Below are 18,514 nucleotides of genomic sequence, written 5' to 3'. Positions count from 1 at the left end.
AATATATGGGCAAACGTGTATTCTAATAAATATAAAGGCAAACGTGTATTCTAATAAATATAAAGGCAAACGTTTATTCTAATAAATATATAGGCAAACGTGTATTCTAATAAATATATAGGCAAACATGTATTCTAATAAATATATAGGCAAACGTGTATTCTAATAAATATATAGGCAAACACGTATTCTAATAAATAAATAGGCAAACATGTATTCTAATAAATAAATAGGCAAACACGTATTTTAATAAATATATAGGCAAACACGTATTATTTGAGCCATCCAGAAAAATAAATAAATAGGCAAACGTGTATTCTAATAAATATATAGGCAAACATGTATTCTAATAAATAAATAGAGAAAGGTTAATGTAAACAGGAGGGAAATGAGCAATACATACATGGCAAATTGAAAAAAAAAATTAGAGCTTGGCAGTAAGTCGACCTAAAATGCCCTTGTACACCTGTGTAAATATATACATTTATACGTTAAAACAAATTAAATTTAAACTATTTCTTATCTGTTTGATGATAGCTCAGACTGTAACAACTGAATTTGGAGTGCTAAATGTAGTGGTTTCAATTCTAGCTGATGGCACTCAGGTGTTCCCTATTTTTTTTTTTTTTTTTAACTTTTGAAATCACTTACTATATATTGGGTGCAGTATAATAAGCAGTAGAAAATTAGCTTTATAATAAAAACCACAAAATTTATAAAAATAATAGCAATAACTATTTTGAAAAATAAATTAATCACTCACTAAAATGATTAAAATCCTGTAAATTAAACAACATTCTGAAGAAACCAAATTTATGTTCCTGAATTTTTGAGATAAGGATTGATAATATATGATTATTGTTGTAATGGTTTGAGAAAGGAACTCATAGTAATTTCGACGTGCAGAAGAAATGAGTCAGCAAAACATTACATAAAAAGGAACATTCAAAAGAAACAAGGCAAAAGAGGAAGAACATTTATGCCAAGATGTGCTGAACTGAAGGAGTAAATTAAAATTTGTATTGAACTATGTAGCACAATATTACTTCCTGAGTATATTGATTAGTACTTATTAATTTATCTCATCTGATCAGTTCTAGATTTAAAATACAATGGATACTATTTTGTGTTATTGGTTTTTCTGTCTAAAAACCTCATTTTTGTGTATCCAGAAAAAATGTCAACTTTATCAAAAAATATTTGAAAATTTAAATTTCCTATCTCTTTGTCTAAAATTTACTTTCCTATCTCTTCGTCTAAAATTTACTTTCCTATCTCTTCGTCTAAAATTTACTTTCCTATCTCTTCGTCTAAAATTTACTTTCCTATCTCTTCGTCTAAAATTTTCTTTCCTATCTCTTCGTCTAAAATTTTCTTTCCTATCTCTTCGTCTAAAATTTACTTTCCTATCTCTTCGTCTAAAATTTACTTTCCTATCTCTTCGTCTAAAATTTACTTTCCTATCTCTTCGTCTAAAATTTACTTTCCTATCTCTTCATCTAAGTTTTACTTTCCTATCTCTTTGTCTAAGTTTTGATATAATAATTGCAAGATTTATTTTATTATCAACGAAATTGTTGTCAGCATCTTTAATCCATTGTTAGAGTCATATTCCAAAATGGCGGTCAATTTTTTTGGAAGCTTCTGCTCGCCAATTTCAGACTGAAAAGCTAGTAAAAAAAAAAAAAAAAAAAAAAAAAAAAAAAAAAAAAGAAATGAGTTAGTGAAACCATAACCCTAAGTCAGGGGCCGAGGGAGATTGCAAATCTGAGCGATCAAGGTGTAAACAAGGGATCTGCCTACTTTGCTTGCTAGTCTTTCCATTGTTAAAGGGAGTCACCATTTATAAAGGCCACTCGAGATTAAAGGTTAACAAATGTAAGACCATAGTGTAATAATAATTAATGGTGTAGAATTTAGATTATTAAAGGGGACGGCCTAACAGGAATTTGTTTACATTGAACCTGAAATCTACCATACCGTAATCAGCCAGAAAGCAGGAAAGCGGAACAGAGTTCCACAGGCAGGAAGTTCTAGGAAAGAAGCTTTGTTCATGGAATCTGCATTATTTAGGCACAGAGAATGGGGGAAATTGTTGATAGTGGTTGTAGCTAGTTAAGTGTTTTTGTGAAAGTTTGGCAAGGGAGGGACCAGAGATTGGAGCTCAGACGAACACTTGCCATGAAAATAATGATAGAGCAGAGAAAGCAGAAATTCAAGGAAAATTCTTCGTCTGAATTTAAAAAAAAAATCTTAGTCCGTATTTAAAATTAAACAGGAGGGAGACTACACTGCTCATCGAGAACAATTGTAATTTTTTGCTACTGAATTGTTCTTGCTGCATACCATTTGTTCGTATTTATTCAATTATCGGATTTATTTTTTATTTTTTTATATATATCCAATATAGTCGTCACTTATCAAGGCCTGGATGACACTCAAGGATAAGGATTAATGAGTGTCAAGTGATCAGTGATGGTAAAAATTGGATAGGAATTAATAAAAACTTGTTTACGTTGGACTTGAAAACGACCATGTTATAATCAACTAAGAAGCAGTCCTGTGGTGTTGTGTTCCACAGACAAGAAGTTCCAGGAAAAAAACTCTGCTCATGGATTTTTCGTTTAGTTTTAGGCACAGGTAGGGTTATTATTCCGTGTCAAATCAATAAAAAAATATGGGATTCTGAAAACCATATTCACAAAACTGGCTGTAGTTTGCACTGCAGATAGAATAGAAACTAAGAAATCCTGAAAATTTGAGTATGTAACTCCAAGCGGTTTCGCAATTTAGAGTGTTTTTCGTTTTAGCGAAAGTCGCATGATGCGATGGGCGGGCAACATTTTTTTTTATTGAGCATCGAGAGAGACTAATGCGGCACAAGAACTATGCTCCGCCCATCTGAGGGATCAGTCTTTTAGCTAGCAATATTTTTATTTCCTCTTTGATATTTTGATTCCCAACACCTTATCACTCAAACAAGCAAGTTTTTGCAACTGATTCCCGATGGATACCAAGTTCTCCCAAATGTCAGCCTTAACGTTGGTTCTCTTCAGCATTATTCGCAGCCCAATCTTTATATCTTTTCCCAGAGTTTACATTACAAACATCTACTCAGAACCAGTTTGTCTTATCGTACCTGCTTAAGGAGTTGTCCATTCTTAAAGGGGAACTATGTCGCTCGACCATCCAAACTGCCGTTTCATTAACTCAATGTTGCATTTGTTTGGCAACTAAGTTCCCACCTTATTGCCAAATTTAAAAAAATAAAATTTGGAGTCTATTGTATTTTTAAATTTACTAGTTTGTAATCTTTTTTTTTTTTTTTAAACAAGAATTCTATTTTTGTAATTTTTTTTTTGATGAATTCTATTTCATAATCTTGAAAATGTACATATATTCAATTCGCCTTCACGGTTGTTAATGTTGGACAGTAACAAAAGCAGCTGAAAGTCATTTGGAAGCAGCAGAGATTTAGATTTTAAGGAGAATTCTACAAATCTCATGGACAAAAAGGAAAACAAACAAAAAAGTCATGCATAAGGCAGAATAGAGCAGATCACTACTCAATACCGTCCACACCAGGAAGTTCTTCAGCAATTTTATGTGGGCGGATGGCTTGAAAAAAAGTTTGATGTTAAGGTAAAAAAAAAAAAAAAAAAAAAAAAAAAAAAAAAATCACTGAAAAAAAAGAAAAAAAAATCGCTGAAAAAAAAAAAAAAAAAAAAAAAAATCGCCAAAAAAAGAAAAAAAAAATCGCTGAAAAAAAAAAGAAAAAAAAAGAAAAAAAAATCGCTGAAAAAAAAAGAAAAAAAAGAAAAAAAAGGAAAAAAATCGCTGAAAAAAAAAAAAAAAAAAAAATCGCTGAAAAAAAAAAAAAAAGAAAAAAAAATTGCTGAAAAAAAAAAGAAAAAAAAATCGCTGAAAAAAAAAAAGAAGAAAAAAAAAAGAAGAAAAAAAAAAGAGCAGCGAAAGACAACAAAATTCACTGACGGCTTCAACAAGGTCACTGGAACCATGATCATTGGTGTCTGCAATAACAGACCTGATACCTGAAGAAGAATTTTATTTTTTTCTTTAAGAATTCTATATTTGTAATCTTTTTTCAAGAATTCTACTTTTTGAATATTTTTTTTTTTTTGTTTACAAGTCATATTTTTGTTTGTTTTTTTTTTTTCAGCTCGTTAAAATGCAATGTCAAGAAAAATGATGCCATTTTGCTTTTATTAATGTTTTTGTATTTTAGCTTTTTTTTTACATAATGATTAGAAAAAAATTGATTTCTAAAAGAAATAAACTAAGAAAGATCCTCGAGTGGCTTCCGGGCCTTGATAAGTGGGGAGTGCTTTGTACATGAAAAAAAAAAAAAGATGATAATGATGGTGATATCACTCTACAACAATTTACGAGATGAAACTATATGAAACCTTACAATCCTAATATTGTGTCTGCGAGTCAGTTTTAATTAGGGTTGCAGAGTCAGAGATTTGGGAAGCGGGTGGAGTTTGACTTGTAAGGATGGTAGGAGTTGGATACTTTACTCTTTAAAGAATCGTCAGATTTGGTTGGATTGTTTTGTTTTTTTATGACAAATCAACACTTCTTGGGTTATTTAAATGCCCAATTCAATAATAAAATCCCAAACCAAACACTACAAACTAGAGATTGAAGAATCCTTCTACAAAATAATTGGATGCAACATGAATACTATTTCCAAAATAACTGGATTCAGCATTAAATAACCCGAAAAGGGTTGATATGCCATAGAACAAAACAACCAAACAAAACCAAACCAAACTCTACAAATAAATATTTCTATACAATTCTAAGCAGGATTGCGGTAGGTATTAAAGTTAGAGAGAGATAGAGATTTCAGAAAGAATCAGACTCGTAAGGATGCTAAATGTCGGAATTTTTAGTCCCAGAAAATTGACAAGCAGTCTGAATATCAGAAGGAAGTGCTGGTGCACAAGATGGGTCTCAAATTTCTGACTTAGGAAAATTTAGATCACATGGTATAAGCTTACTGGCAGTACATTAAATGACATAACCGTTTTCTTTTTTTTGTTTTTCTTTTTTTAATTTTATGTGATCTTTCACTCCCACCGAACAAATTTTTTTAAAAATTATTTTACAAACAAAACAATACTTGTTTTTCTGTTTCTTAATTGGTCATTTTTTTTTTTTCACTTTGTGATTTTATTGCAGAAAAAAACGTTCAAAGAAACTAAACAACTAAAACTAAACTAGGGTCCTGGATATGACCTTGAACTATATCTGACCGTGAGACACCAGCTTGCGGGCTTTGGGGAGTGTGGAGCCACCCTTCATTTGCCATTGCTCCCAGGTCCACTCTGACCCAGAGTAGTAGTACCTGTTAGGGTCCCAACTATGGGTTAAATAGAAACCGACTTGGAAACAAATATATTCTATTAAAAAATTTTTTCTTCAAAATCACTGGATTCGGCATCAAATAACTTGAAAAGTGTTGATATGCCGTAAAACAAAAACAACCAACCAAACAAAAACTAAACTAAAGTAAAAAAAAAAAAGTTCAAAGAAACTAAATAAATAAAACTAAACTAAAGTAAAAAAAAAAAAGTTCAAAGAAACTAAATAAATAAAATTAAACTAAAGTAAAAAAAAAAAAGTTCAAAGAAACTAAATAAATAAAATTAAACTAAAGTAAAAAAAAAAGTTCAAAGAAACTAAATAAATAAAATTAAACTAAAGTAAAAAAAAAAGTTCAAAGAAACTAAATAAATAAAATTAAACTAAAGTAAAAAAAAAAAAGTTCAAAGAAACTAAATAAATAAAATTAAACTAAAGTAAAAAAAAAAGTTCAAAGAAACTAAATAAATAAAATTAAACTAAAGTAAAAAAAAAAAGTTCAAAGAAACTAAATAAATAAAATTAAACTAAAGTAAAAAAAAAAAAGTTCAAAGAAACTAAATAAATAAAATTAAACTAAAGTAAAAAAAAAAAGTTCAAAGAAACTAAATAAATAAAATTAAACTAAAGTAAAAAAAAAAGTTCAAAGAAACTAAATAAATAAAATTAAACTAAAGTAAAAAAAAAAGTTCAAAGAAACTAAATAAATAAAATTAAACTAAAGTAAAAAAAAAAAAGTTCAAAGAAACTAAATAAATAAAATTAAACTAAAGTAAAAAAAAAAGTTCAAAGAAACTAAATAAATAAAATTAAACTAAAGTAAAAAAAAAAAGTTCAAAGAAACTAAATAAATAAAATTAAACTAAAGTAAAAAAAAAAGTTCAAAGAAACTAAATAAATAAAATTAAACTAAAGTAAAAAAAAAAGTTCAAAGAAACTAAATAAATAAAATTAAACTAAAGTAAAAAAAAAAGTTCAAAGAAACTAAATAAATAAAATTAAACTAAAGTAAAAAAAAAAGTTAAAAAAAAACTAAATAAATAAAACTAAACTAAAGTAAAAAAAAAGTTCAAAGAAACTAAATAAATAAAATTAAACTAAAGTAAAAAAAAAGTTCAAAGAAACTAAATAAATAAAATTAAACTAAAGTAAAAAAAAAAGTTCAAAGAAACTAAATAAATAAAACTAAACTAAAGTAAAAAAAAAAAGTTCAAAGAAACTAAATAAATAAAATTAAACTAAAGTAAAAAAAAAAAGTTCAAAGAAACTAAATAAATAAAACTAAACTAAAGTAAAAAAAAAAAGTTCAAAGAAACTAAATAAATAAAATTAAACTAAAGTAAAAAAAAAAGTTCAAAGAAACTAAATAAATAAAATTAAACTAAAGTAAAAAAAAAAGTTCAAAGAAACTAAATAAATAAAATTAAACTAAAGTAAAAAAAAAAAGTTCAAAGAAACTAAATAAATAAAATTAAACTAAAGTAAAAAAAAAAGTTCAAAGAAACTAAATAAATAAAATTAAACTAAAGTAAAAAAAAAAGTTCAAAGAAACTAAATAAATAAAATTAAACTAAAGTAAAAAAAAAAGTTCAAAGAAACTAAATAAATAAAATTAAACTAAAGTAAAAAAAAAAAGTTCAAAGAAACTAAATAAATAAAATTAAACTAAAGTAAAAAAAAAAAGTTCAAAGAAACTAAATAAATAAAATTAAACTAAAGTAAAAAAAAAAAAGTTCAAAGAAACTAAATAAATAAAATTAAACTAAAGTAAAAAAAAAAAGTTAAAAGAAACTAAATAAATAAAATTAAACTAAAGTAAAAAAAAAAAAGTTCAAAGAAACTAAATAAATAAAATTAAACTAAAGTAAAAAAAAAAAGTTCAAAGAAACTAAATAAATAAAATTAAACTAAAGTAAAAAAAAAAAAGTTCAAAGAAACTAAATAAATAAAATTAAACTAAAGTAAAAAAAAAAGTTCAAAGAAACTAAATAAATAAAATTAAACTAAAGTAAAAAAAAAAGTTCAAAGAAACTAAATAAATAAAATTAAACTAAAGTAAAAAAAAAAAGTTCAAAGAAACTAAATAAATAAAATTAAACTAAAGTAAAAAAAAAGTTCAAAGAAACTAAATAAATAAAATTAAACTAAAGTAAAAAAAAAAAAGTTCAAAGAAACTAAATAAATAAAATTAAACTAAAGTAAAAAAAAAAAAGTTCAAAGAAACTAAATAAATAAAATTAAACTAAAGTAAAAAAAAAAGTTCAAAGAAACTAAATAAATAAAATTAAAGTGAAAAAACAAAAGTTTGAAGAACTTTTGTACAACAAAACAAAAAGCGATAAACAAATATATAACAAACAAATATATAACAAACAAATATATAACAAACAAATATATAACAAACAAATATATAACAAACAAAAACCTGTCTAGCAACAAAATCTCAAACTCTTTATCTGTGTCTAAACCTAAACGTAGATCCCATGAACAAAGCTTCTTTTCTTAGAACAGCACGCCTTTGGAATTCTGTTCCGTTTTCCTGCTTTCCAACCGACTACAATATGGTCATCTTCAAGTCCAATGTAAACAAGTTCTTCATGAGCTGTCCTCTTAAGTAATCCAATTTACCAAATTTTTACTACTAACGATTATTACAACATTTTTCCATTGACTACTGTACACTCATTACCCTTCATCCTCGAGTTGCCTCAAAGTCTTGATAAGTGGCGACTCCTTTGCAAAAAAAAAAAAAAAAAAAAAAAAAAGAAAAGGAAACATTTCACTGCAGAGATGCCTAGATGCCAGAAGATCTCCTATTCTAATGGGTTCTTCCGTTGAACTGCTAAATTTCGGAATTCCATCCTTGTTACCTGCTTTCCTGACTGTACTGACATGCAGAAGTTTAAATGTAATATAATCTGATATCTCACTCCCTCAGCTCTCCTAAACATGGTCCAAAATGGTAGCCCCTTATGTCTAAGTGATAATATGTTTTTTTTTTTTGAAGAGAACATGATTAAAATTTTAAAAAATTAAAAAATCACAAAAAATTTTAAAAAATTTTAAAAAATTTAAAAAAATTAAACCATCAGACTTTACAATCCCGGTTCTAAGACTAAAGCGGGATTCAAGTTTATTCTTCATTCTTGCTACTAATGTACAGAACTTCAGGATTGACCCCCTCCTTCACCACCCATAATCTAGATTTGTCAACCCTTCTTCTCATCCTAGAACAGACCCCATTTTTCCACAACACTAAAGAGCCTGATAAAGAAAAAAAAACAAAAAAAAAAACAAAAAAAAAAACGAAAACAGTCCACCCATCTGTATCTCTTTTAGGACCGGACTCCCACCCCCAACTATTTAGTGCCATGTGAAGGTCTTAGATGTCTTTAACTCCAACTGAAACATATGGAATGCATTTTCGGTTCTCAGCCCTGGAAGGATGTCTCTAGTTCCCTCTCACCAGACAAGCCAACACACACACACACACACTGACATCTGTCTTGTTGCTATGACAACGACAAATGAGACAGGGAGGGGGGGACAAATGAGACGGGGAGGGGACAAGGAGAAGGAGGGAATACTTCCATTTTATAAATATGTGTCAGGGGTAACAAGACTAGTGGTTAGGTTTCAAATCTGCTTGAAACACCCCACTTATCTCTAGCCACACTGAAGAGTCATGATACGACAAAACAGTTATGAATGACTACATATACACACACCTATACACGCATTTAGCATTTTTTTCTTTTTTCTTTTAATCTCTATTAGCATCATCTTCCCCCTTATATGCATATAGCATATCTTTAATTTCTAAGCTAATGTTCTTATTTATAAAGGCATTTTTCTCCTTTTGTGATCAGAAGCATTAGGCTTCGAAATGGCATGGCCTAAGGAGATTTTATTTTTTTTTTTTTTCTTATTGATTCGATGATGTAATAAAGCTTCATCTAACTTTGAATTCTCATCCTTTATTTCTTATATTAATTACTCCACTTATTCGTGTAGAGCTTTATTAATATCTTGATAGGTTTTTTTGTATAAAGATTACATTTTTTTATCAATTATATATATATATATATATATATATATATATATATATATATATATATATATATTATAAAAGTGAACTTGTCTGTGTGCGGAATGGTCTCTACCAAACTACTCTATCAATTTTTGGTGTACAAACTTAAAACTTGATATATGGGGTATTCATGTGTGTGCAACAAACTTGATTTACTTTTTAGCTGGAAAAATGCTCCACACATGCGCAAATATATATTTATATGTTTATCTGTGTTACTTTGTCAAGTTCGATGCGCATGTGTTGTTAGCTCAGATGGTTACAAATTCTGATGTTTTACATAATATTGTAATTTGGCTCATAAATGTATTATTTTAAAATTCAAACAACGCTTTTTTCATAGACAACTTTTATATATATATATATATATATATATATATATTTTTCTGTAGAAATATATTTTTTTTTTATTATATATCAATCCCTATATTAGAAGCTCAATGTGATTACAGAGCAATATATAGAATAAATGACAAAAAGTTATATTCCAAAATTCATGATGTTGACCATCTTATAATTTATTCCTTTAATTCAGTTGACTTATACAATTCTTGACAGTATCTGTTTCGTAGCGCAAAATCAATCACTTAATTATTATATCAATCAGTGAATCTATTATGCCCTTAACTCATCAGAAGAAATAGCAACAATCAATCCGTCAAAAGAATTAAAATGTGATTCGACATGGTGAAAATTCGAAAATTGGAAGAGAAGCTGCAGTTACCTTTATATTTTTCCATTACGCCATATTGAATTTTATATATATATACACACTAGCAGGGAGAACCAACGTTACCCGGGATTGAATGATGAGCAACGAATATTTCACACTCCTATATTTTTATTGTCATCGAAATCTGTGAAATCGCCCGGGAGGAAACTTCACATTCCTCCATCCAGTAACTTAGTCCAAAATATATGTTAGTCTACATTGCACTCTAGAAAACCTACTGTTTCTTTTTATAAAATTATTTTATATAAACTTCTTTCCACATCATGCAAAAAACACGTAAATTTTGGGAAGTCTTATAAAATTCTTTGCAGATAATGAAAAAAAAAATTAAATTTATGTGAAGTTTGAACCTACAGACCACATCATGCAAAAAAAAAAAAAAAATATATATATATATATATATATATATATATATATATATATATATACATGCTATCAATTTACCCACAGTAGAATTTTCACGGCCCGTTGTTCTATCATTGTTGCTAACCGGCGACATGGAAAAAAATGACTTTACCGATGATACACAAATTAAAATAACAGTTCCAATTATCGCTTATCTGTAATTATCGGGGGTATTTGAAGACAAAACTTAACTAAGATCACTCCCAGATTTATACATTAAAGTTTTGTAAATTTTAAAGAAAATATGTTCAGCCATTTCGGAGGCTATAAGGAATGAACTCACACACACAGAGACAAAGTTGCATCTATATAATTGTGCAGATATATATGTATAGAAGCTCTTTGTCTGTAAATAAACAAACAAATCAAGCACTGTAAAAGCTCGCGTCAAATGTTTATATAAATAGACATTTGATGATATTATTTGCACAAATCCAATGAGCCAGAGAGTAGAACTGTCAACTATTAACTAGATAGTTGTAGGTTCAATCCCTAGTCTGAGATGAGTGCTAGTATAACCCCACCGAAGAGCTGTGATACAGCAAAACCAGTCCGTCTGTGGATGACATTTTTATATATATATATATATATATATATATAAAAGGGAAAGACAGAGATAGGTTGATGGAAATATATTTCAACATACTTGCATAATAATTATTTTGTTCTTTTTTCATTGCATTGGAGCCAAGGAGCCCTGCAGCTTTCCAAGACTGCAAGAGAACTCCATCCACCTACTCCAGCCCGCAATTGCAGAATCTAAGTATGGCCCTGCATTCAAATTCAGTTCTGTAAATTTCTACTTCAAATAAGACTGATAAGTCTCGCTCATGATGATGGAAAGCAAACGGGCAAAGTTACAATTTTCTCTTTCCGATGCAGGAAAATCATTAATCTTGGATGTGGCAACATTTTCGATAAGAAATTTAGTCAGATCTGCAATTGAACTACGGTTTGTTGCTCGATACATCGAGACAAAAACAAAATTCTTAAATATAATTATTGGGTGGACCAAAAAGATAATCTGACATGAGTAGGCACACTCGATATGGAAATGCACCTGGTTGAAAAGAAATATATTAACATGACTGATCATCAAAAATAAAATAATCATTGGTTGAATTTGAATGACCTGGCTAAAAGAAAACATGATCACCAAAAATAAAATGTTCGTTGGTTGAAATCAAGCCACCTGGTCAAGAAAAACACACATAACAGATTGTCACAAATAAAATAATTGTTGATTGAAATCACCTGCAAAAGTTAGTGACAGAAAGAAAGACTATGAATAAAATGCACTGGGAATGTGGCTTTGACAGGTGTTTGCAGGTGGAGGCTGGGGTGTCACAAATTGTTATATAATCCAACCCAAAATTGATATTGTGAGCCAACTGTCAATTTATGCCTGAGAAAAGCACTCATAAAAATTCCTGCATGTGAATTCTCTTTTCTCACTACGCCCCCCCCCCCAACTCAGTCACTGCTACCAATAATAGATATATCCTTCAAGAGTTAGCGTCATTCTTTGGAGTACAGCAGAAATTCACCAATTTTCTTTACTCGCATACATATTTTCACTCCACTTGATAACGGAAACTTCTGGAGTTTCAGTCGGATTCCTTCTTAGTGGGATTTCTGCTTGGTTAAAGCATAAGTCGCAAAAAACAGAGTGGCAGCATATCTTGTTGGTGGCAGTATATGGAATAATACATTCATGGATTAACTTATACTCCTGTTTTCTTTTGCTAATAAATTTTTATATCTTGTAATACATAAGATAATTTTGATCTTTACTTACGTAAATGAGTTTCCTTTGCACTTGATTTTGGTGTTGCTATGTTGGAACCAATGTCTTGGAGAACACACTGCACCTGTAAAGAAGATGACCATCAGAAAATTGATCTAGTTAGCATTGCTATAATAGTAGAAGAATTCTAAGATGATAGAATTTACACATATTCACACACACATGCACACACACACATTCACACCCACATGCGCACACACACATTCACACCCACATGCGCACACACATAAAGAAGAAATAAACATTATACCGATTGTGATACGAGCAACTGGCTTAATAAAAAAGAATCTTAAGAAATACTTAGAAGCAATCCTGGAAGACCAAGCTGTAATGAAATAGTACTAAGACAACAGCATATTCTTTTAATTGTTTTGACTCTCGGGTGCGTATCCATTGATATCTTATATGCTTTTATATAGAGTGGCGTGGTTCTTGGTAGATTGTCTGTGTCGGATATATACTTGAGGGTCAAAATAAAGGAAAAATATGTTGTTGTCATAGCCCTAGTAATTAAATACAAATAGCAACCATAAAGGGAACAGCGTCTATTCTTAAAAGAGCCCTCGGATATAAATTTAAATCATAACAGAATCAAGTGTTAGCTCCAGGAGGAGTTAGGTCCCTTGATTTCTTAAAACTTACTGAAGTAAAATAAAAAAATAAATAAATAAATAAAAAATAAGTGCAGGTTTTACTAGTCAGCGTTGAGAGGCCAAACCACCTAATGTCTGAATGCCAAATCCTATTGGCAAATAGCCTTCACCCTGTCCCCATAACTAAATATGTAAATGACTCCATTGGAAGATCTGCAGGTGTGCAGCTTGACAGATCATTGAACATCTGCAAACATAATATCAAACGGAAAAGTGACAGTGTTCTACGACAAAGATATACAGGTGGGCGTATACATAAAAGAGGTAATATGAAACAAGCCCGAGAGAACCGCACTTATTATTTATGTTGCTGTTTCGAATAACTATGGCCTTAATGGAGCTAAACGAGAAAAAGATAACAAAATTTCAGAAACTGAAGAATGATTTAAAGATGACATGGTCTATGAAAGTGATGAACATTATAACGACTGTGATAGAAGCAACTGGCCTAATGAAAAAAGATTCAAAAGAAATACTTGGAAACAATCCATGGAAGACGAAGCTGTAATGAAATGAAGATAGCAGCCATCAAGAATACAACGTTTATTCTTAAAAGAGCCTTCTATCTATATATATAAAAGCGAAAATATGTGTATGTATGTATGTATGTATATATAAAAGGCAAAATGTGTGTGACCATTTCGTGTATGTCTCGCAAAGGCTTCTTTCGCATACGCTCGGGGGGGGGGGGGGGGTACGATCGCTTAGAACTATTTATATAGCCCCTAGATAATAATATCTAGGATTTGGGAACACGTGTAGCATCTAGATTTCTTTACAGCGACTTTTACAAAATTATTGCTATTTTGGCTTCTCACGTGTTGATTCGGCATTTTTGTATAAAAAGCGAAACTAATTCAAAAGCTAACAAACTGTTCTCGGCATCGCGCCGGGAACGTCCACAAGCAATCAACTTTGATCAATGTGGGGCCAAACTCCTCTTATATCAGACAATTGCTAATCAATCTGGACAATGGGGAGCTGGTTTCCCCTTCCCCAACATCTGTTGAGGAAAAAACCAGTCAAAGTGTGGAACTGCATGACTTCTATTTGACCTAATTATTAGGTCAAATAGAAGCAGCAGAGTTAACTTTTATTGCGCACACCTGTCAATACTTAAATGAATAAATTCATACGTGTTTCCGTTGTATGTCGCTGTGGCCCAGTGGTTAGTGTCGCACGTCTTTTATTTTTTTTCACACTTTAATTTCCAACTTTGCCTCGAGGGTTCGGGTTCGATCCTTATTCTCACCTACCAAAACTTTCTTTTTTTATTTTAATCCCCACCCCTGGAGTTTTGATTTACCCAAAACCACACACACCTCAAAACACCCGGGCATCGCCGGGTACTCCCCCCCCCCCCTAGTATATATATATAAAAGGCAAAATAGGCGCAAGCGTTTGTGTATGTTCGCAAAAGGCTTTTCAGATCGGGGTTCCACTGTTGGTTAAATTCTGCGAGAAGTTTTCCTATACTGCCAATGTGTATTTTAATGGAGCCCTCGGATACAAATTCAAACTGTAATGAAATTACGTGTTATCTCCCTTGATCTCTTAAAACTAATTTGAGTAAATTTAAAAACTATATATATATATATATATATATATATATATATATATATATATATATAGAGAGAGAGAGAGAGAGAGAGAGAGAGAGAGAGAGACACACACACAGTGGCACCAAAAAAGAAAGTCCATACTTTACATTTTTTCAAAAACCGCAAATGTAAATGTAATCTCTCTTTCTCTCTCACTTCCTTCTCTCTCTTTCTCTCTCTCCTTCTCTCACTCTCTCTCTCTATATATATGTCTCTGTGTATGTCTCTCTCTCTCTCTCTCTCTTCCCTCCCCCCTCTTTCTCTCTTTCTCTCTCTCTATCTCTCTCTATATATATGTCTGTGTGTATGTCTCTCTCTCTTTCTTTTTCTCTCTCTCTTCCTTCCCCTCTCTTTCTCTCTTTCTCTCTCTCTATCTCTCTCTATATATATGTCTGTGTGTATGTCTCTCTCTTTCTCTCCCTCTTCCTTCCCCTCTCTTTCTCTCTCTCTATCTCTCTCTATATATATATATGTCTGTGTGTGTATGTCTCTCTCTCTTTCTCTTCCTTCCCTCTCTTTCTCTCTCTCTCTCTATCTCTCTCTATATATATGTCTGTGTGTGTATGTCTCTCTCTCTCTCTCATATATATATATATATATATATACAGTGGTGTCAAAAAAAGTCTGCACTTGTCATTTTTTTCTAAAATCGCAAATTTAAGCTAAATTGAATGTAACTATTTAAACAACGTATACCTCATTTGATTCACCTTTTATTCCTCTATAATTTTACCTGTTCATATTTGACTTTTAATTGAAGTATCCTTGCGTTCACATTAATTTTTAAAAAATTAACTTCAAATCAAGAAGGCAAAACAAAACACCGCAGCAACAAATGAGCTTAAAACCAGCTTAAAATATCCACCTTTAAAGCAACAAAGAATCTCTAATCGTAATTGTTGTTGTCCCATAAGAATATCTTGCTTACTAGTCTTCCATTACCATTATCTCGTTTTTAACCTCCCACATCCTTTCCCATTCATTCCTATATCTCAACACACATTCAAATCCGCACCCTTATTGGGTCTTAATTTACATGCAATCAAATCTTATTTTTCACAGCATTTGGCGGAACCTCCTGATATTAACTCCCTGTAATGAGGAAGACCTGATATTTTCATTGCAAACTTTGCTTTTGTATAAGCTGTACCGCTATACCGCGTGAGGAGGTCTCTAGTTACTAGTGACCAAAACAGGCTCATGACTGTGTAGCAACATATTACAGCTTATGTAAAAACAAATAACGAGTATATATATATATAAAACCAGCTTAAAATATCCACCTTTTAGGCAACAAAGCATCTTTCATCGTAATTGTTGTTGTTTCAGGTTATACAATATAACATTTAGTCCATATGCCTCGGCTTTCTCTTAGTGATCGTCAGGAGATCATTAATCTCCACCTTTCTGGTTTATCCAATTGAGACATCAGCCGTAGATTGAAATGTGGTGAGAAAACAGTATGAAAGACTGTGCAAAAACACCAAAACATTGACAGTGTTTGTGAGGCCCCTAAATCTGGTTGTCCCAGAGTTACTTCTTATAAAGACAATGTTATCAAGTTCTGCAGCCTCAGAAACTGATTTGAAACGGCTCCCCAGATCCAACAATAGTGTAATCTTCTTAAAAAGTGCTCTCTTTTCTGCAGTTAAGAACAGATTGAAGGAATTTAAAGCATCTTTAATCGTAATTGTTGTTCCAGGTTATGCAACATGACATTTAGTCCATATGCCTCGATTTTTTCTTATTAACCTCCACCTTTTTCATTTATCCAATCAAGAAATCGGTCACAGATTGAAATGCGATGAGAAAACGGCACAAATTACTGTACTAAAGCACTAAACCACTGGCAGCGTTCGTAATGCCCCTAAATCTGGTTGTCCTAGAGTTATTTATTTCTTACAGGAAAAACAATACTATCAAGATCTGCTGCCTCAGAAACAGATTTGAAATTGCTCCCCAAACCCAACAATAGTGTAATCTTGTTAAAAAGTGCTCTCTTTCTACAGTTAAGGAATTTAATTTGTGTTGCAAGATTCATGCTAATGATTTCTGTACATAAACCGCCATCTGAGCTTCGTCAGATGCAATAAAAATCATGACTCTTCATATTGGTCGAAAGTGATTTTTAGTGCCAAAAGCAAGTTCAATAGGCGAGGCAGTGATGGTAGGCAGTAGGTCTGTCAAAGGAAGAATGAAGAATTTTATCCTAGGTGCACAGTTTCAATGCTGCAAGTGAAGGATGCTCAGTTTTGGTATGGGTCATTATTAGTGCCAATGGTCCAAAGCCTATAGTTTGCTTGTAAAGTCAAATTAATTTGACCAACTACATTATGTTGACTGAGCATTTCCTACCCTACTTTGGCCGGAATTTGGATGATAATGCTCCCATTCACACAGCTGGCAATGTCAAAAGGTTCTTGAAAAAACATGATATTCCGTGTTTGGATTGTCCTGCACAATCTCCAGACCTCATCAAAAACGTATGGCATTACATCAAGCAACAGCTACTCAATGATAAAATTTCAAAGTTGGAAGAACTTTGGACAAAAACTGAAGATGTAGGATGCCCTTCGCTGGAGGATTGCTGCAGACTAATTCAAGAAATGCCCAAAAGATTGCCGGCTGTCAAATTGCAGAAGCCTACGCTATTAAATATTAACTAGTTCATTGTGTCCATGTTGTATTTGGGTTGCATTAATGTTCTAAAGTTACATACGGATAACAATTTTCCATTGTGCGGAGTTTCTTTCCACTTTCTTGATTTGAAGTTAATTTTTAAATTGATGTGAACACTCGATGACTTCAATGAAAAGTCAAGTATGAAAAGGTAAAATTACAGAGGAATAAAAGACGAATCAAATGGGGAATAGGGTGTTTGAATGAAGCATGCATTATCTCCTGTGACTGCACAGTGAACGAGACATAAAAAACTGACTAAGTCCATCATTTGAGCCCCCTCTCCCCATTTAGCCCCAAAAGTCCCCAGGGGATGTCAAATCCTGGTAAAAATGAACAAACCTATATACCGCTACAAGTTGTTTGTAAATTTGAGTTCTGCACCATGCAAAAAAAGAAATGATTAAGTCCATCATTTGCCCCCCCCCTCTCTTAAATAGGTCTTAACATATTTAAATTCGAGTTCAACACCATGCAAAACTGCTAAATAGACATATACAGAAAATTTTGCACAAATATGGTAAAATACTTCCAAAAATCGAGTATTTTTATTACCCCTAAAAGAGCCTCTGGGGCACACCCAAGGGTTATCGCGAAGTATAGAAAAACAAAATTATATAGAAATCAGTTAGTTGCAACTTTTCAGAAAGTTTTATAAAAATCCAAGGCATCAATATTTTTTAATAAGCACGAAAGTGTCAATTTTAGTCATTTTAACCTGAAAGACACCCCTAGGGGGGGCAACCGGAGTTTTCCCAGAAAATCCGTTCTGTTACTTTTTTACTCCTATCATGTTTAATGTTTGTGCAAAATTTCAAAAAATTTCAAGGTGTAGTTATTGAGAAAAGTGCGGACAGATGAACGGACGAACAGAGGAATGGACAAGGGTGAATTTACAGGTCCACCCTCCTTTTGTCGGGGGACCAAAAATATATACTAATATATATCGATTTATTCATTCATTAAGGATTATACATCAATTAGGGATGTAGGATAAGTGAGAATTATGTATACTATGGTCTTTCGAAGCCTAATGCTTCTCATCAGAATAGGAGAGAAGATGCTAGATAACATATTAGGGATGTGGCGTCTAGCGATATCTACATCAGGAGTAAAACAACTATGCATGAGAGAAAAACGGTAATATATTTAAAC

General features: G+C 31.2%; 1 protein-coding gene across 1 annotated transcript in view; it reads right to left on the bottom strand.

The window, feature by feature from the left end:
• LOC145255623 (corrinoid adenosyltransferase MMAB-like) overlaps positions 1–18,514 on the bottom strand; it is a 168,660-nt gene that overhangs the window by 122,478 nt on the left and 27,668 nt on the right. The window contains exon 5 of the mRNA XM_080114144.1: positions 12,418–12,490. Within this exon, the coding sequence (XP_079970270.1) occupies positions 12,418–12,490 (73 nt within the window). The remainder of the gene's footprint in view (positions 1–12,417; positions 12,491–18,514) is intronic.

Source organism: Euprymna scolopes, chromosome 31 (assembly GCF_053919585.1).
Source record: "Euprymna scolopes isolate OS-2025 chromosome 31, ASM5391958v1, whole genome shotgun sequence".
NCBI lineage: Eukaryota > Metazoa > Mollusca > Cephalopoda > Sepiida > Sepiolidae > Euprymna > Euprymna scolopes.
This window is presented reverse-complemented; position numbering and strand designations above follow the sequence as displayed.